This window comes from Salvelinus alpinus, chromosome 23 (assembly GCF_045679555.1).
Source record: "Salvelinus alpinus chromosome 23, SLU_Salpinus.1, whole genome shotgun sequence".
NCBI classification, from domain to species: Eukaryota; Metazoa; Chordata; class Actinopteri; order Salmoniformes; family Salmonidae; genus Salvelinus; species Salvelinus alpinus.
In genome coordinates this window covers 45,040,822-45,059,816 of record NC_092108.1, presented here as the reverse complement: position 1 = coordinate 45,059,816, position 18,995 = coordinate 45,040,822, and the positions used below count along the sequence as shown (strand labels likewise).

General features: G+C 41.4%; 2 protein-coding genes and 1 long non-coding RNA gene across 6 annotated transcripts in view; 2 read left to right on the top strand and 1 right to left on the bottom strand.

The window, feature by feature from the left end:
• LOC139551134 (ATP-dependent zinc metalloprotease YME1L1-like) overlaps window positions 1-18,995 on the top strand; it is a 54,972-nt gene that overhangs the window by 313 nt on the left and 35,664 nt on the right. The gene's annotated exons all lie outside the window — the stretch shown is intronic.
• LOC139551138 (uncharacterized) lies at window positions 7-14,608 on the top strand. Its single transcript, XR_011670207.1, has 2 exons — window positions 7-969; window positions 3,159-14,608. It is a non-coding gene; the product is annotated as an uncharacterized lncRNA (long non-coding RNA).
• Window positions 11,781-16,874, bottom strand: LOC139551137 (histone-lysine N-methyltransferase 2B-like). Its single transcript, XM_071362555.1, has 2 exons — window positions 16,701-16,874; window positions 11,781-15,749 (listed from the first exon to the last, which is right to left on the bottom strand). Exon 2 carries the CDS (start codon window positions 15,711-15,713, stop codon window positions 14,802-14,804), a length of 912 nt encoding a protein of 303 aa, XP_071218656.1. The 5' UTR covers window positions 15,714-15,749; window positions 16,701-16,874; the 3' UTR covers window positions 11,781-14,801.

Genomic DNA, 18,995 nt, shown 5'->3' with positions numbered 1-18,995 from the left:
CGTTAATGTGATAGAGTAACTAGCTAACGTTAGCCATTGACATTGAGTGTTTACCAGTTAGCTAGCCATAGTTGTGGAAAGCTAACCTTATCTCTGTCAAATCTGTCAGTCCTTCACATGAGATAGTTATTGAGCAGTTTGTAAGGGATATGTTGTCAATTTCACCAGGGTTTTAAAATATACTTTCACCGGCAAACGTTAGCTAGCCTATGCTAATGTGTCTGCCGATGCAGCAAAGCAGAAATGCTAGAAACTTAGCCAGCCAGGTACTGCCTCTTCCTGGGTAATAGAAACAATCTAGCTAGCACAGCTAGAAGTCAAAGTTGGCTATACAAGCCAAGAGTTGCATACTTCTGCTGACCAGAAGCAACTCTTGTGAATGTATCAAGTTTATGCTATTATCGTAATACCAGGTGGATAGCTTGTTACATTGAGGTCAGTGGTCTGCAGAATAGTATCACGAGGGTCTTATTTTGGTGCTGCTATTAATCTCTCGGACAGATGAAACGGCGAGAATCTGTCAACGCTCACGACGTATAATTGTGTAATTATGAGCAGTAGTAGTTTGTGGTTTTCTTCCATTATTTGGACGAATCAGGATTTGGCAAAGGCGGTGCTTAAACGAGTGCGGTGGTTTCCAAGCCCTTGTGCAGACGATAAACGGTTTCCACTAGATTCTACAGCCACAAAGTCCCAAGTGGCCAAGAAGTTGACATATGACGCCTCCTTGCGGCCATGTCGTAAGACCACCACATAATCAATTATTTCGACCACAAGCTGAGAGGCTACCCCATGCTGCGTGATAACGGTTCCTAAAACTAGTTGATTCATCACCACAGTCAATTTATGTGCTGTATTTGGTTGCTCTAACAAGGCAGAAAAGACAACGGGAAAATACAACGAGATAAGACTCAAGAACTGTCAGAAAAGCGAAGAAACCTTTTTGCCCGTCAAGACCTGAACCAACTGGTAAGTCCGATTTCGAGTTCCGCTGCTAACAAGGTGTTCGCAACAAGACTAAGTCAGTTAGCTAGCTAGATAGCTTGTAGTCTGTCTCTTACATAGGCAGCGCGTGAGTTTCAAGTTTTTGGGAACCCCCTCCCCATAAAAATTCACCTTTGTAACAAAGGATTGATTGCATGCATTTATCATTGCATTTGCAGTCTAATGTAAGCCTACTATTCCTAATGTGATGAGTAGATTGGATAGTCATAATTTAGGCTATTAATGAGCGCGTAGGCCTATAGGCTATATCAGGAGTTTCTTTCCATTGCACGGGAAAAATGTGTCTTTTGAAAAACATTAAATGCAATTCCACTACACTTTGACTGGAAACATTAGCAGAATCTTTTTTTAATACGACGGTAGCATAGGCTGTCAACGGATAAATAAAAACGACCTTGTCTTGAATGCAACCATGTAATCTAGGCCTTTGAAAAGGGGTCATGGCTAAAAGGGATCCAGCAAATGAACTTCAAAACATATATATTTTTATGGCATTTTAGCTTACCCTTTTCCTAACCTTAACATAATTCTCCTAACCTGCAATGTTAATTCTCCTAACCTACTATGAAAAGTTAAATTTGACATTCATTTTACAAAAGCTGGATCCCTTCTAGCCATGACCATGAAAAAGGTGAGACACAAATTGTACAATATGACTACCATATACAGTCGTGGCCAAAAGTTGAGAATGACACAAATATGAATTGCCACAAAGTTTGCTGCTTCAGTGTCTTTAGATATTTTTGTCAGATGTTACTATGGAATACTGAAGTATAATTACAAGCATTTCATAAGTGTCAAAGGCTTTTATTGACAATGACATGAAGTTGATGCAAAGAGTCAATATTTGCAGTGTTGACCCTTCTTTTTCATGCCGTCAATTAACTTCTGGGCCAAATCCTGACTGATGGCAGCCCATTCTTGCATAATCAATGCTTGGAGTTTGTCCGAATTTGTGGGGTTTTGTTTGTCCACCCGCCTCTTGAGGATTGACCACAAGTTCTCAATGGGATTAAGGTCTGGGGAGTTTCTTGGCCATGGACCCAAAATAGCGATGTTTTGTTCCCCGAGCCACTTAGTTATCACTTTTGCCTTATGGCAAGGTGCTCCATCATGCTGGAAAATGCATTGTTTGTCACCAAACTGTTCCTGGATGGTTGGGAGAAGTTGCTCTCGGAGGATGTGTTGGTACCATTCTTTATTCATGTCTGTGTTCTTAGGCAAAATTGTGAGTGAGCCCACTCCCTTGGCTCAGAAGCAACCCCACACATGAATGGTCTCAGGATGCTTTACTGTTGGCATGACACAGGACTGATGGTAGCGCTCACCTTGTCTTCTCCGGACAAGCTTTTTTCCAGATGCCCCAAACAATCAGAAAGGGGATTCATCAGAGAAAATTACTTTACCCCAGTCCTCAGCAGTCCAATCCCTGTACCTTTTGCAGAGTATCTGTCTGTCCCTGATGTTTTTCCCGGAGAGAAGTGGCTTCTTTGCTGCCCTTCTTGACACCAGGCCATCCTCCAAAAGTCTTCGCCTCACTGTGCGTGCAGATGCACTCACACCTGCCTGCTGCCATTCTTGAGCAAGCTCTGTACTGGTGGTGCCCTGATCCCGCAGCTGAATCAACTTTAGGAGACGGTCCTGGCGCTTGCTGGACTTTCTTGGGCGCCCTGATGCCTTCTTCACAACAATTGAACCGCTCTCCTTGAAGTTCGCAATGATGACGGCACGTGTTTCCTTCCAGGTAACCATGGTTGACAGAGGAAGAACAATGATTCCAAGCACAACCTTCCTTTTGAAGCTTCCAGTCTGTTATTCAAACTCAATCAGCATGACAGAGTGATCTCCAGCCTTGTCCTCGTCAACACTCACACCTGTGTTAACGAGAGAATCACTGACATGTCAGCTGGTCCTTTTATGGCAGGGCTGGAATGCAGTAGAAATGTTTTTGGGGAATTCAGTTAATTTGCATGGCAAAGAAGGATAATTAATCATATGATCACTCTTCATAACATTCTGGAGTATATGCAAATTGCCATCATACAAACTGAGGTAGCAGACTTTGAAAGTTAATATTTGTGTAATTCTCAAAACATTCTCAAAAAGAAGTGATAGTCTAACATCAGGTGTGCTTTTTATTTGTTTTACTGTAGGTTCACCAGCTGATCTCTATCAAGACACCCATGTTGACTGGATTCATCTATGAAGATGAGCAATGCTGCAGCATCAGTTTCTCCTTTACTAATTTGTCCTTTTCCAGATATGAAAGGAGACATCCCTCAGTTACAGTGCATTTGGAAAGTATTCAGACCCCATTACTTTTTCCACATTTTGTTACATTACAGCCTTATACTAAAATGGATTTTAAAAAAGAATCCTCATCAATACCCCATAATGACAAAGCCAAAAACAGGTTTAGAAAGCTTTGCAAATTTTATTTTAAATAAATAAATATATATATAAAATTATTCAGAGCCTTTGCTATGAGACTTGAAATTGAGCTCAGGTGCATCCTGTTGCCATTGATCATCCTTGAGATGTTTCTACAACTTGAGTCGAGCTGTGGTAAATTCAATTGATTGGACATGATTTGGAAAGGCACACTCCTGTCTGTATAAGGTCTCCCAGTTGACAGTGCATGTCAGAGCAAAAACCAAGCCATGAGGTCGAAGGAATTATCTGTAGAGCTCCGAGACAGGATTGTGTCGAGGCACAGGTCTGGGGAAAGATACCAAAAATTGTCTGCAGCATTGAACAGTGGCCTCCATCATTCTTAAATGGAAGAAGTTTGGAACCACAGACTTTTCCTAGAGCTGGGCCCCCCAGCCAAACTGGGCAATCGGGGAAGAAGGGCCTTGGTCAGGGAGATGACCCAAGAACCCGATGGTCACTGACAGCTCCAGAGTCTTCCGTGGAGATGGGAGAACCTTCTAGTAGGACAATCATCTTTGCAGCACTCTCATCTTTGCAGCCAGACGGAAGCCACTCCTCAGTAAAAGGCACATGACAGCCTGCTTGGTTTTGCCAAAAAAGCACCTAAAGGACTGACCATGAGAAACAAAATGCTCTTGTCTGATCAAACCAAGAATGAACTCTTTGGCCTGAATGCCAAGCATCACATCTGGAGTTAACATGGCACCATCTCTACGGTGAAGCATGGTGGTGACAGCATCATGCTGTGGGGCTGTTTTTCAGTGACGGACTGGGAGACTAGTCAGGATCGAGGGAAAGATGAATGGAGCAAAGTACAGAGAGATCCTTGATGAACACCTGCTCCATAGCGCTCAGGACATTGGGCTGGGGTATTGTTCACCTTCCAACAGGACAATGACCCTAAGCACACAGCCAGGACAACGACCCTAAGCACACAGCCAAGACAACGCAGTAGTGGCTTCGGGACAAGTCTCTGAATGTCCTTGAGTGGCCCAGCCAGAGCTCAGACTTGAACCCAATCTAACATCTCTGGAGAGACCTGAAAATAGCTGTGAAGCAAATGCTCCCCATCCAACCTGACAGCTTGAGGATCTGCAGAAAAGAATGGGAGAAATTCATTGTAGAAACAATGCCACAGATCTCTGTAAAGTTTTGAGGGAGTGTGCAATTGGCATGCTGACAGCAGGAATGTCCACCAGAGCTGTAACTAGAGAACTGTATGTTAATTTCTCTACCAGAAGCCACCTCCAATGTTGTTTTAGAGAATTTGGCAGTACATCCACCCGACCTCACAACCTCAGACCACGTGTAACAACGTCAGCCCAGGACCTCCAAATCCGGCTTCTTCACCTGTTGGATCGTCTTAGACCAGCCACCTGGACAGCTGATGTAACTGGGTTTGCGCAACTGAAGAATGTCTGCACAAACTGTCAAAAGCCGTCTCAGGGAAGCACAAATACATGCTCGTCATCCTCACCAGGGTCTTGACCTGACTGCAGTTTGGCGTTATAACTGACTTTAGTGGGCAAATGCTGACCTTCGATGGCCACTGGCACGCTAGAGGAGTGTGCTTTTCATGGATGAATCCGTGTTTCAACTGTACCGGGCAGATGGCAGACAGCGTGTATGGTGTCGTGTGGGCAGAGGTTTGTTGATGTCACCATTATGTTATTATGGCATAAACTACAGACAATGAACACACTTGCATTTTATCAATGGGAATTAGAAGGCACAGAGATACCGTTACGAGATCCTGAGGCCCATTGTCGTGCCATTCATCTGCTGCCATCACCTCATGTTTCAGCATAATGCATGGCCCCATGTCGCAAGGAATTTTACACAATTCCTGGAAGCTGAAAATGTCCCAGTTCTTCCATGACCTGCATACTCACCAGACATGTCACCCATTAAGCAAGTGTGGGGTGCTCTGGATCGACATGTACGACAGCGTGTTCCAGTTCCCGCCAATATCCAGCAACTTCGCACAGCAATTGAAGAGTGGGACAACATTCCACAATCAACAGCCTGATCAACTCTATGCGAGGCAAATGGTCACACCAGATACTGACTGGTTTTCTTATCCACACCCATACATTTATTTTCTGTGACCAACAGCTGCATATCTGTATTCCCAGTCATGTGAAATCCATAGATTAGGGCCTAATGAATTTATTTCAATTGACCGATTTCCTTATGAACTTTAACTTAGTAAAATCTTTGAAATTGTTGCATTCATTTTTGTAAAGTGTAAATGCAATTGTGTTTTGGCCACGATTTAAAAATAGCTATTTTTATTAACTGGTAATTGAAGGGCACATCCTATTCTCTATTCAAATGCATAGGCAACGGAAGACAGGCTTCATCAGCACGACGCACCACTTTGCAATGAGCTGGAGGCAGTGTGCATTTTGAAAACATATAGCTACTTAATTGTTTGAAACCTGAACGTTTTACTACATATGAGGCATGTTTTACCTTGCTTCAAAGTAGCCTAGGCAAAATCCGACCATATCCGGGAAGGCAATTATTTTATAAAGATTCCCATATGCCATTGAAACCACTAGGCTATTTCTCTCATGTTCTATTGGTTTTCAACGTGCATTGTCCTGTAGCCAAATGCACACTTGCATGTACCATACTGCCTTGTGTGCGTTGCTGCGCTAATAATGTTAAATAGTTGATCAACATTTTAAGCTTAAACGTTCTGAGCTGTTACGTCAGATTCTTTGCTTAAAAATTATGTACCTTGGCCTACTGGTTGTATGAATTTGGGATCTATCCTCTCACAGCTGTCCCAGAGTCTGTCTGGGCTATTTCTTTCTCGACAAGCTGACTGATTGACATAGGCGCCGCGTCCATAAGGCTAGGGGAAGCTTTCCCTAAGTAAATTGCCAAACTGATATAGCCTAATTTAGCCTACAGTACTCCTGTCTATGCATAAATAAATAGAATAGGCTACTAAAGCATGATTTGGGCACAGGGGATCATTAGCTTCCCCTAGCCTTAAACAAAAGTAAGTTGTGGATTGTTTTAAATCACATTGCCTACAGTCCTGAAGGAAATGCAGCGCTCGCAGCAAATACCAAATAGATCATTGTTGAGTTGCGACTCTCCGTGAAAAGTAGAGGCCCAGCCAGCCAGGCATATCGCAATATTTAAAAATAAAGCCATTTGCTTTCCAAACAATGTTATTGCTGTAAAGTGAAGACCATTTGAAAATATGAATCTGTTTTTTAGCTATCAAAATTCTCAACTTAATTGCGCGAACAGTAGGCCTATTTTTATTGGCACCAGCGAAGAGCATCAGCCATAGCCCCGGTGAGTGCGCACTGCGCATGTTCACTCTATCATTGTTAGGTCAGTGCCACTTAAGTTTGTTTTTGGACAATATTTTCCTCCTCCATTTCTCGTAGGCCTATTATATGATCTGTTTGTCAGTGTCAGTAGATTAGGCTACCCTGTAAATTGTCATATTAAAAAAAGATTCTGCTAATGTCTACCAGTCATATACAGTTTAGTAGAATTGCTTGAAATGTGTTTTTCCTGTGCAAAGAAAGAAGAAACGTATGTTATAGCCCAGGGCTATACGCGCTCAGTCATTCATTGATAGGTATTTTTTTGCAAACAGTGAATGAGTTATATTATTAGCCTGGCTAAATGCAGTGGTTAATTTGAGGCAGATCCAGCCGGAACAGGACTGTTTCGTTCCGGAAACTATTTGGCCAGATCTGGTACCTCTACATGAGAGAAGAAAAGTAATTGTTTTAAATGTAAACATTTTAATAAAAAGCAATCAGAGCTCATTCGAGTTGCCTTCTCATACATGTTCCTGCCCTCTGAAAAAAACGTAATGTGAACCTAGATTTTCAGCACGCGCCTGATATTCTAACAATTCGTTTTGGACCGGCCCGGGTTTATGGTTTACGCAACATATAGCTTGTTTGAGACCAACGCATGGCTGTGGTGAGAGAGCGAGAGAAGCGCGCAGAACTAGTATGACATTTATGTTCTATGATCTCTCTGCTAGAGTTGACCCTGCAACTCATCTCTCCAGCGTTGTACATCATTTATTTCCTTGTATAATCATAGCCGCTGGAGGAGCTGCAGCACCCCTTATTTAATTTAAATACATTTTCCAAAGTTATAGAATTACTACTCTGTTCTGAATTATTTCATTTATTTCTGAATACTCCACTAGGAGTATGCCTATAATTTAGCCACAGAGGACCAATGGCTTCTTTAAAAAAAATAGCCAGTAGGCCTCCCGAGTGGTGCAGTGCTTGAGGCTTCACTACAGACCCATGTTCAATCCCAGGCTGTGTCACACCTGGCCGTGACCGGGAGACCCATGAAACAAAGTGCACAATTGGCCCAGCACTGCCGGGATTTCCTTGTTCCTGGTGCGGCTGAATTTTGGGTTAAGCGAGCAGTGTCAAGAAGCAGTGCAGCTGGTAGGGTCATATTTCGGAGGACGCATGGCTCTCGACCTTCCCCTCTCCCGAGTCTGTAGGGGAGTTGCAGCGATGGGATAAGATTGTAACTACAAATTGGGGAGAAAAGGGGGTAATGTACAAAAAAATAGCCTCACTGTGGATTGTGTTTATGTATCCCAATTCACAAGGCATATAGCTCGGCAAATCTGTCAGTGAGCAGCATGCAGCCGGAACAAGCTTTTCGCAATATTTCAAATACAATTGCGGGAAAACACAGGTTGGAAAGCAAATGGCTCCTTAAAAGAATACTCAAATCTGACTGTAGGCTACCGAAATATTTGATCAACATCCAAATAAGCCTATTGGGTGAAAAATAAATAATTAATACAAGTAAAACAAGCTGCGCATCATTGGGTGAGTGAAAGCTTTTCTAGCACAATTTCTTCCTCATATTGTGTGTCTCCACACACCTAGGCTGGTGATGGTAGTTTGTATTGATTTCAGATGATCAGTTTCAGTGTCATTTGTGAGGTATTAGTCTCCAGTCATAAAATGACTATGAACACATTTCATGCAATTCTAAAAGGCCAAATTCTTCCCGGACCCAATAATTTTTTATTTTATTTTATTTTACCGTTATTTTACCAGGTAAGTTGACTGAGAACACGTTCTCATTTGCAGCAACGACCTGGGGAATAGTTACAGGGGAGAGGAGGGGGATGAATGAGCCAATTGTAAACTGGGGATTATTAGGTGACCGTGATGGTTGAGGGCCAGATTGGGAATTTAGCCAGGACACCGGGGTTAACACCCCTACTCTTACGATAAGTGCCATGGGATCTTTAATGACCTCAGAGAGTCAGGACACCCATTTAACGTCCCATCCGAAAGACGGCACCCTACACAGAGCAGTGTCCCCAATCACTGCCCTGGGGCATTGGGATCTTTGTTTAGACCAGAGGAAAGAGTGCCTCCTACTGGCCCTCCAACACCACTTCCAGCAGCACCTGGTCTCCCATCCAGGGACTGACCAGGACCAACCCTGCTTAGCTTCAGAAGCAAGCCAGCAGTGGTATGCAGGGTGGTATGCTGCTGGCATACCACCCAACAAATAATACCACCCAACCACACAACAAATAATCCCCCATGTGTCCAACTTCTCTAAGTGCCTCTAGGCCTACTTTTTGTTTCAGCATCTCCTGATTTACAATTTTAAGCATTGCCTAAATTATGACGGTCCAATCTACTCATCACATTACAAATAGTAAGCTATTTTGCATAAGTCTGCAAATGCAATGATGCATTAAATGCTTCATTATAAAAGTTAATTTTTATGGTGAAAATTTGCTTCCCCAAACTTAACACATGCACCGCCACCTATGCATAGGCTAGTGATTTTGCTGTTCGTTACTCGTCTTGTTGGCTTAGGAAAAGTAAATTTGGACAGTTAGGTTGTGTCTACACTTGATACTTACATGATACTTACATGCGACTTCTGCTATCAGAATCGAAGATTGCATTGAAAAGACTGGTCTAGACGCACAAAAGTCGCTTTATGGTCTGATTGTGTTCAGATCTGGCTGACCACTTCAGGAGGTGGTCAGGGATGCAATGTGTGCCGATCTCTCCTCACTGGAAGCAATCAGGCTACCAAAAGTGCACACAAGTGTGCTAAACTCCTTTTCATTATAACATTGGAGGAAATGCATTCCTAGCATGTGAGGAATGTTTGCTGGACCAGCTAGCTAATATTAGGTTTCTTTGGGGGGGGGCTAGTTATGCTAAACTTTTGCAAGCCCTTTTGACATTACTGTATCTAGCTAGCATAAAAGCAGTAAGCTACTGTCATCAGTTATGTTTATAATATGTTATCTATTCCACTGTAGAATGCATACTGGCATTTGAATATAGCACAGGAAAAGCCAATCCGGACAGTGTTTACACGGTAGACACATTTAAATGTAGGTGTAGACGCATGACGCCTTCGGAATTCCATGATTAGAATATTAAAGCTGCATGAACTGTCAAGTCTAGACAAGGCCTCATTCTAACATCTTCACAGTGCACAGTAAGGACACGCATTAAAGCATCCTAGACTTGCATGTTCGGTTAAGATTAATTACCATAAACTAAATGTGATTTGTCATTATGAGCACCGTGGGTGGACGTTATGTTCTTATTTTTCAGAGTAAATAACTCGCGGACACTAGTTTAATTCTTCCCAAAGGGTCGTTACAGCTGTAATTTAGGCAACGATTTCACACAAGCACTGATATTTAACCCTTTCTCCTACGCTGAGTCTCTTCCTCCACATCTGAACAGCCAAAGCATCCCTGTTGCTAGACAGAACCTTAGTGATATCGGTTCTTCCTCACTTCATCTGACCTGACCTCTACCCCAAAGTGCTCACTCCTCCCCAACTCAAGGCTTTCATGGTTATTGATACCAGACTCCCAGAGGATCCCTGATGACTAACTATAACATATCCTGAGAATGTAAATGTTATACATTACCCTCTCTCCTTATCAATGCCTGCCACATGTAATCGCTTCCCTGCACTCAACACATTCCAAGCTTAGTTGCACCCACTATATACCTTCCTATAACCCTTAACTTCTGTTGTAGACCCTCAACCTTATCACTCCATCCGTGACATGAATAAGTAACATTTCATATTCTCAGAACCCAACAATGTCCTAATCAGGTTACACACCCAATGCATATGGGTCCGGTAAATTTAAAATGCAGCTGGTCAAATGTCCAGCACATTTTTATAACGGAAACCCTGGCAGCCAGCAATACACTCTTATCCCCTGTGGACCCGTTCGTACATAAAGGCTCCAAAGGCATCAATTTCCTCAGCTTGATTTAATGGTGAGAAGGCGGGGCGAAAAACGCATACTTTCTTTATGAAACCCATTTTTTTGTTCACCATCACGCTAGTGGCTAATCCTAATGTTGCACTCCACATTGACGGGTAAACAGACGGCTGCAACCCGATTGGCTGAAAGTGATTGTGCAACATCTGGGACTAGCATTCCTAGGTATTAGCCACTCTCTAGCATGGTGGTTTCATAAAGAATGTATGTATACCCCCCCCCGTTTTAATTTTCACTTTCTCGACATTAAATCGGGTTAAGAAGGAAATCGTCACCTGTGCAGTCTGAATGGAGAATGTTTTATATACGAACTGGTACACAGGGACTGCCGGTCTTTGGCCTATTGTATTGGGTTGCACAAAAAGCCTGTGGGAAGCCAGAAGTGAAATAAAATTTGATTGAAACTTACTGTGCCGGTGGGTCATTTTTAAAATGGTGAATTTGAGATCGTATCTGAAGGAACATGTGTTTCCAAACCAGGGTCTTTTTTTAGACCCACTTCCTCTGCTTACACAAAAGTCCAGCACGTCACGCACCATATGTGGACAGAATGAATAACTTGTGGGGGACTTTTATTTTGACAAGGTTAGCAGAGTAAGTGGGTCTACAACAGACCTGTTTGGGAAGTCTTTTAATGACCATCTAAAAGGTATTGTTAACAGGGCTAATTTGAGACTAACCGGGTAGACTCAGCAATATGACGTAGATGCAGAAAGTGGGTTAATTTCCACAACGAAGAGCGTTAAAGTGGGAGGCTCAACTTTTCCACTGTTTTGGTCCTGTGGCTACCACGCTGTGAACAGCATGAAATCACAGGTACGTCTCCTGCGGGTGTGCCTTTGAGCAATGCATTTACCCCTACATAGGGCTGCGCATAATTGTCCCAGGTTTGGCCGCGGTAGGTCGTCATTGTAAATAAGAATTTGTTCTTAACTGACTTGCCTAGTTAAAAGGTCAAATTAAACAGCTCCAGGGATGCTGACTTGGCTCACAATTTAACATGTAATTCAATACACTCGAAAGGCAGAGATACTAAATAAGAAATTAAGCTTTATTGACGTTTAAAAACCACCTGTAATGAAGTTTGACATTTTATTGCAGTAAACTTACAATTTACACATTCTGAAAACTCATTCATGTTACCTTCAGTGGTTTCACAGACCTTGTTCTGGATTAATCAGAAATTCCCCTCAACCTAGACAATCACGGCCCTACCAGAACTGCTGACATGGGTCATTTAGGATTTGAAAGATGGTCCCAAGCTACAAAGCTGTATGAGGAAAAGACCAAATTAAAAACAAATGCATTGTTCTACTAAAATTAGGCCTACTTGATTAAAACTCGTGACAAGAATTAGCCTGATTCAGAACATGGCAGATCGCACTACCCAAATGTCTCTTTTGGTACAGCATTATTGCAATATGAAGGGAACTCTCTCGCTCCAACCAAGGTGCATGAATTGAGGAGCGAACTAAAGTAAATGAATACAGCTAGAAGCAAAAAAATATAGTAAAAAGGATGAATAAACAAATGTAAAATGCACAATATGGGAAAGATACAATATCTCAATAGATATCCTCTAGGCTATACAGTGGCAAGAAAGTATGTGAACCATTTGGAATTACCTGGATTTCTGCATAAATTGGTCATAAAATTTGATCTATTCTTAATTTCTTCAAGACGAACACTGTGTGCTTAAACTAACACATAAAATATTGTATTTAATATAGACAAGAAAAATACATCATTTAAATATTCAGTGTAGGTTGGAAAAAGTATGTGAACCCCCTAGGCTAAAGACTTCAAAAGCTAATTGGAGTCAGGCATCAGCTAAACTGGAGGCCAATCAATGAGACGAGATTGGAGATGGTTAGTGCTGCCCTGCCCTAATAAAAAAAAAAACTCACAATTGGAGTTTTGCTATTCACAAGAAGAATTGACTGATGTGAACCATGGCTTGAACAAGAGCTCTCAAAAGATTTAAGATGAAGAATTGTTGACTTGCATAAAGCTGTAATGGGTTACAAAAGTATCTCTAAAAGCCTTGATGTTCATCAGTCCAAGGTAAGACAAATTGTCTAAATGAAGTTCAGCACTGTTACTACTCTCCCTAGGAGTGGCAGTCCTGCAAAGATGACTGCAAGAGCACAGTGCAGAATACTCAGAGGTTAAGAATCCTAGTGTCAGCTAAATACTTACAGAAATCGCTGGAACATGCTAACAACTCTGCCGAGTCTACAATCCGTGAAACACTAAACTAAAATGGTGTTCATGGGTGGATACCGTGGAAGAAGCCACTGCTGTCCAAAAAAACAACATTGCAACATGTCTGAAGTTAGCAAAAGAGCACTTGGATGTTCCATAGCGCTACTGGCAAAATATTCAGTGAACAGATTAAACTAAAGTTGAGTTGTTTGGAAGGAACATAACACTGTGGAGAAAACAAGGCACAGCACACCAACATCAAACCTCATCCCAACTGTAAAGTATGGTGGAGGGAGCATCATGGTTTGGAGCTGCTTTGCTGCCTCAGGGCCTGGACAGCTTGCTATCATTGACGGGAAAATGTATTCCCAAGTTTAAGACATTTTGACGGAGAATGTAAGGCTGTCTGTCCGCCAATTGAAGCTCAACAGAAGTTTGGCAATGCAACAGGACAACGACCCAAAACAAGTAAATCAACAGAATTGTTTAAACAGAAAATACACCCTGACCTCAACCCGATTGAGATGCTGTGCCATGACCTCGAGTGGTTCACACCCAAGAATATTGCTGAACTGAAACAGTTTTGTAAAGAAGAATGGTCCAAAATTGCTCCTGACCGTTGTGCAGGTCTGATCCGCAACTACAGAAATGTTTGGTCGAGGTTATTGCTGCCAAAGGAGTCAACCAGTTATTAAATCCAAGGGTTCATATACTTTTTCCACCCTGCACTATGAATGTTTACATGGTGTGAAAATAAAGACATGAAAAATTATTGTTTTTTATTAGTTTTAAGCAGTCTATTGTTATGACTTGGATGAAGATCAGATCACATTATGACCAATTTATGCAGAAATCCAGGTAATTCCAAAGGGTTCACATACTTTCTTGCCACTGTATAATGCAGTCGGTCAGTGGCAGAGTTTAAATTGACAGGTGGATACATAAAGGAATGCATTTATACTGGAATTTCAATGGTCAAGACTTCATGATATAGCCCAATACATGTAGCCTACATAAACGTGTATAACATTAGTCCAGGGTCTGTGAAACCAAGCCATCCACAACTATAACATTTTTGTAAACAACCAGATTTTTCATGACAATGAACACATTACAATGTCACCAAAGAATTATTGAAAACATTGACAAATCTAAAAATCTCTCACAAGCTGTCCTGTTTGAAATGTTACTCCACTGGTTATGTCAAAGTAGGCCTAGTGATCAGGACTGACAGTCAACAAAAAAACAACATAAGTCTAAATCATAAAAAGATCTGAGGAGTAACGTTGATAAGCAAACTACAAGGATTCTATTGGTGAACAAAACCCTCAAGTAGTGAAACTGTACATTTTTAATGTAGAAATTTAAAATGTTGGGTTCAAATCAAATGTATTTGTCACACGCTTCGTAAACAACAGGCGTAGACTAACAGTGAAATGCTTACTTATGGGCCCTTCCCAACAATGCAGAGAAAGAATTGGAAGTTGCATGGTCCAGGTCAACAATAAGGCTAACCATTTTAACCCCATAAAGGTGAAGAATGCAATCAGACAAGTGAAAGAGTGCATTATCTATTTTCATAACTGAGATCACCCCATATAAAACTGCATTATCAGATGGTCTCATATCAGCAATTATACTGGACCCCCCCCCCCCCCAAAACAGGGCAGCTATGAAGTGGGGAGTACTTGCTCTGGTCGGGCTGTCGCCAGACATCCTGCTTATGGCCCCGAGAAAGCTACTGCGGTCACTGGAGGTAACTGGCTTCTTGGTGTCTTCTGTATATTTATCCGCTTTCACTTTCCTCCATTCCCCTTTCTGGTTTCACTTTCCTCAGTTCACCTTTTTACATATCAATGTCCTCTTCGACTGGAGGAAATCCTGCCTCGCTTATTTCGTTGAAGTTGCAGGACCGTTTGACTGGAGGTTCACTGTTGGCCTTCTCTTGCTCTGCCTTGATCTTCTCTTTTTTTGCTGCATTAGAGGGACGGCCTCTTTTCCGTTGGGAACCATCATAGATGGGGGGTTTGGGATTGGGGGGTTTGAGATTGGGATTGGGGGGTTTCCGCAAGTGAGCACCCCTGTTGTTCTTAGTCTTGCATGGGCGGCCTCTTCTTCTAGGCTCACTGACTGGTGGGTCATTGCGGGGATAGATGCGTGGCCTTCCAAGTGGCTTCAACACTCTTGGTTGACTTTCCAGTTTCTTTCTCTCCTCTTCCTCCTCGGGTGTTAGGATCTTCTTTGGCCTACCCCTTTTTGATTTAACTTTAATGGGCCGGCCACACTTCTTAGGGGAGGGGTCAACCACTTTAAGGGGTTGGCCTTGCGACGGCTTGCCTATAACCTTCAGCATCTTGGGTTTTGTGAACACTGATCCTTTGGCCCTTCCCCTCTTAGGTGTTATGCGGCTAGCACCTAACTTGGAGATTGATCCTTTTTGCTGACCTTTTTTAGGTGTTGTGGTGCTACTATTAGACAAGGCTACACTGGGACTACCTCTTCCCTTCTTAGTGACTGATCTTTTGGGCCTACCCTGTTCCATCTTAGGTGTTGTGGAGCTACCGTTGGATAAGGCTTGATCTGATTCAGAGACGAGTCGGTTTTTGGGGGGCCTACCCCTGCTTCTCTTAGGGGTTGAGTGGCTACCATTAGACAAAGCTTCATCTGACTTCTCTTCGCTGCCAGCCACATCCACCTGCACTTCCACAGACCTGGTTGCCTCTTCTTCCACCTCCATTTTAATCACCTTTCCTTCCATTCTCTCAACCTGGCTCTTTTCAGATGGACCTGTGATCTTCAGGGGCGTAAAATACATTCACATGGTTACTTAAAATAAATATTCTTCATGGCTCCCTCCATTGCTTTGAATACCTAAATTCAACCGGTTGTATAATTAAGAGAAACAAAATGGTCAAGAATCGATCATGTGAGCAGGAAAATGTTACCCTAAATGTGTAATTTTGTTTAGGCCCATTTTGTGTTCCACCGCCAGACAGAATTACTCCGTTTTATCGAGGGGAGCTAGTCAGGCATTTCAAATTATGCTGAATTTAGTGGCATGCAATGGCAATTTGTTATTGTATTATAACGTTTCCAGACCAGAACCACGTTACCCTGATGAGACGTGGGCCAAATTGGCTTCAATAAAAACCGTTAGCGAAAAGAAAAGCCTACTTACTGCAACCACCCAACGAAAATAAATTTGTCGAGATCAATGTAAAAGACACCAGTTACATGTAATGGGCAAGGACTGCAGTGACGCTAATAAACAATTTTGATCTTAGTTATGACAATTTAACCGTTTTTTAAATGGCTTCAAATGCGTTTGCATGGCACACGTGTTGGTATTTGTCCACTTTGTGTAATCCCACACAATGACAATTTTTCCACAAGCAACAACAGCATGATGAGAAAATGATTATGGCAGAAGACAGGTTCTTATAACGCACGTTTCTCTTCAGTTAGCTATCTAGCGGTACTGATATTAGCTAGCTACCAAGACGTTAGTCTAATAACTACATTTTAACCCACATTACCCAGCAAGCTCGTTCATAACGTTACTAACTAGCCACAACAGTGCCGACAAAATTTTAGGCTAAACAAAGAAAAGCATACACGGCAATGACGCAAACTGAGTTGGGTAATCAATTATTCTAGCTAGCTAGCTAACTAGCTAGAGACACATGTTAGCCTTATTACTAGTTGACGTCTAGTTGAATAAAAATACACGTTATTCATGCATTACCTTGGGGGAAAACCTTATTTTCACCAGGCGATGGTTTCTATGTCGTTGTTTGTAGCTTCCCCGTCTGAGAATAATAAGTAACAAATCTTTATCAGCGTCTCGTCAGCAACAATAATAAAAAATAATAAAAGAAGTACTTTCCGGTCACAGAATTTCGAAATCTTTCAAAATAAAGGTCCCCCACGTAATAGTACACTATTTATTTTATTTATTTAACCTTTATTTAACCAGGTAGGCAAATTGAGAACACGTTCTCATTTACAATTGCGACCTGGCCAAGATAAAGCAAAGCAGTTCGGCACATACAACAACACATAGTTACACATGGAGTAAAACAAACATATAGTCAATAATACAGTGAAAATAAGTCTATATACAATGTGAGCAAGTGAGGTGAGATAAGGGAGTTGAAGGCAAACAAATATATGTATAAATAAATAAAAATATAAAAAAGGCCATGGTGGCGAAGTAAATACAACACAGCAAGTAAAATAAAAACTAAAAACACTGGAATGGTTGGTTTGCAGTGGAAGAAAGCACAAAGTAGAGACAGAAATAATGGGGTGCAAAGGAGCAAAATAAATAAATAAATACAGTAGGTAAAGAGGTAGTTGTTTGGGCTAAATTATAGATGGGCTATGTACAGGTGCAGTAATCTATGAGCTGCTCTGACAGCTGGTGCTTAAACACTAGTGTCAATAACCTGTATTACAACTGTATTTGTTCATGATATATGAATAATAATTGTCTAAACATTAACAATGATTCATATGTGTTAATATTTTAAGCTACATTTGCATAAAAGTGGGGTTTAAAACATGTTCCAAGGTCAAATAAATACCCCCAATGGAAATCACTGTATGAAATACATATTGGCGAATAGAGCAAATGTTATTCTATGTGCAGCAGTAAAAGTGTTGTAGGGAATACTCAGTAGGATCTATAGAATGTATATAAGGTGCAATTTTCATAGTGCATTGAATAATACCGTGTTGCTGGCCTTTTAGTCCACCCACTGTACTTGTGCATGTGACAATGAAACTTGAACAATGAAACTTGAAACCTAATTTGAAACTTCTGTGTAACTGTTGATGATCAATTTGATTGAATAATGAATTTCATTGTGATATTTGTTATCAATAAAGTTTGCTTTCTTGGACCAACTTTACTTGCATCTCTCTTGACTTTTTGAATAAACATATTGTGTGTTGTATTTTTTCCAAAGTGTCCAACAGATGGAAGATTCTAAGATATGTCTTTTAAATACTAAAGTATTATGGTATGACAATATATTCGTCCTATGACACACTGCTATATTTGAACCGCATAGGGACCAGTCACCCCATTTTAAGCTGTTTGACCACAGTAAAAGACCAGCGACACTTCCTATGACTTCGCTTTTTGTTCAAACTCACCCCACTTTAGTTGAGACCGGTAGTAGAGTCCAATACAGTGTATTGCATTGGGGACTATGGAGGCGGGGGAGTAAAAATCCAGCAACAGTCCATACGACACAATCCCCTAAACATATTTGGTTGGTGGAGACCCTATTGAGTCTTCCACTTTTGCTGAGAGGTGTAGTAAACCTTTTGTATATACATATAACCAATATGTATTCCTTAGACAGTGAACTGCATTGGCGGCTATGTCCTGTTGCATGGGTAAATAGTCACAAACTCTGAATGACCAAGTTATTTGTATTTATTAGCAAAAGATGGTAAGACAACTGCTGGGCACAGCACATAGAGTTATGGTTTCACAGAGCTAGGATAAAACGCATGAGGCTTTAAGACACTAGTGACTAGGCCATATTATCATCCAGGAATACAACTCAAACAAACTGGAAATGAATTAAAGCCGTAATAGGATCTGTAAGAACCAAGACACACATTTAAGCATAGCACCAGCCATATACATAACATACAATGACATATTAAAAACAGCCATTTCTCATTGTGCTCCACCTTTTTATAATATTATTTATCTTCTATAAAGTAGTCATTCTCTTTAGTAGTTATCATTTTGTAACAATTTGAACATTATGCACCATGCAAAGCGGCAAACATAATCTATTTCGTATCATACACATAGCGTTTTAACGCAGACTTTTATTTTGAAGGCAAAACCGAAAGTCTTAATGTTGCTGCCAGTAAGTTAATCAAATCTTTGCCGCTGTATTTTAAATGTGCAACCGCTTCCGGTCAACCAAGGTTCATTTGACTAAGGGTTCTGCTTTTGCAAAATTCTACTTTGTTCTTATTTTTCTTCTGTGGGCTATGATGGCGGTTGGCATAA

Bases quoted from the DNA above. Each gene is read 5' to 3' on its own strand.
- LOC139551137 (XM_071362555.1), bottom strand. From the start codon at position 15,713: ATGGAAGGAAAGGTGATTAAAATGGAGGTGGAAGAAGAGGCAACCAGG.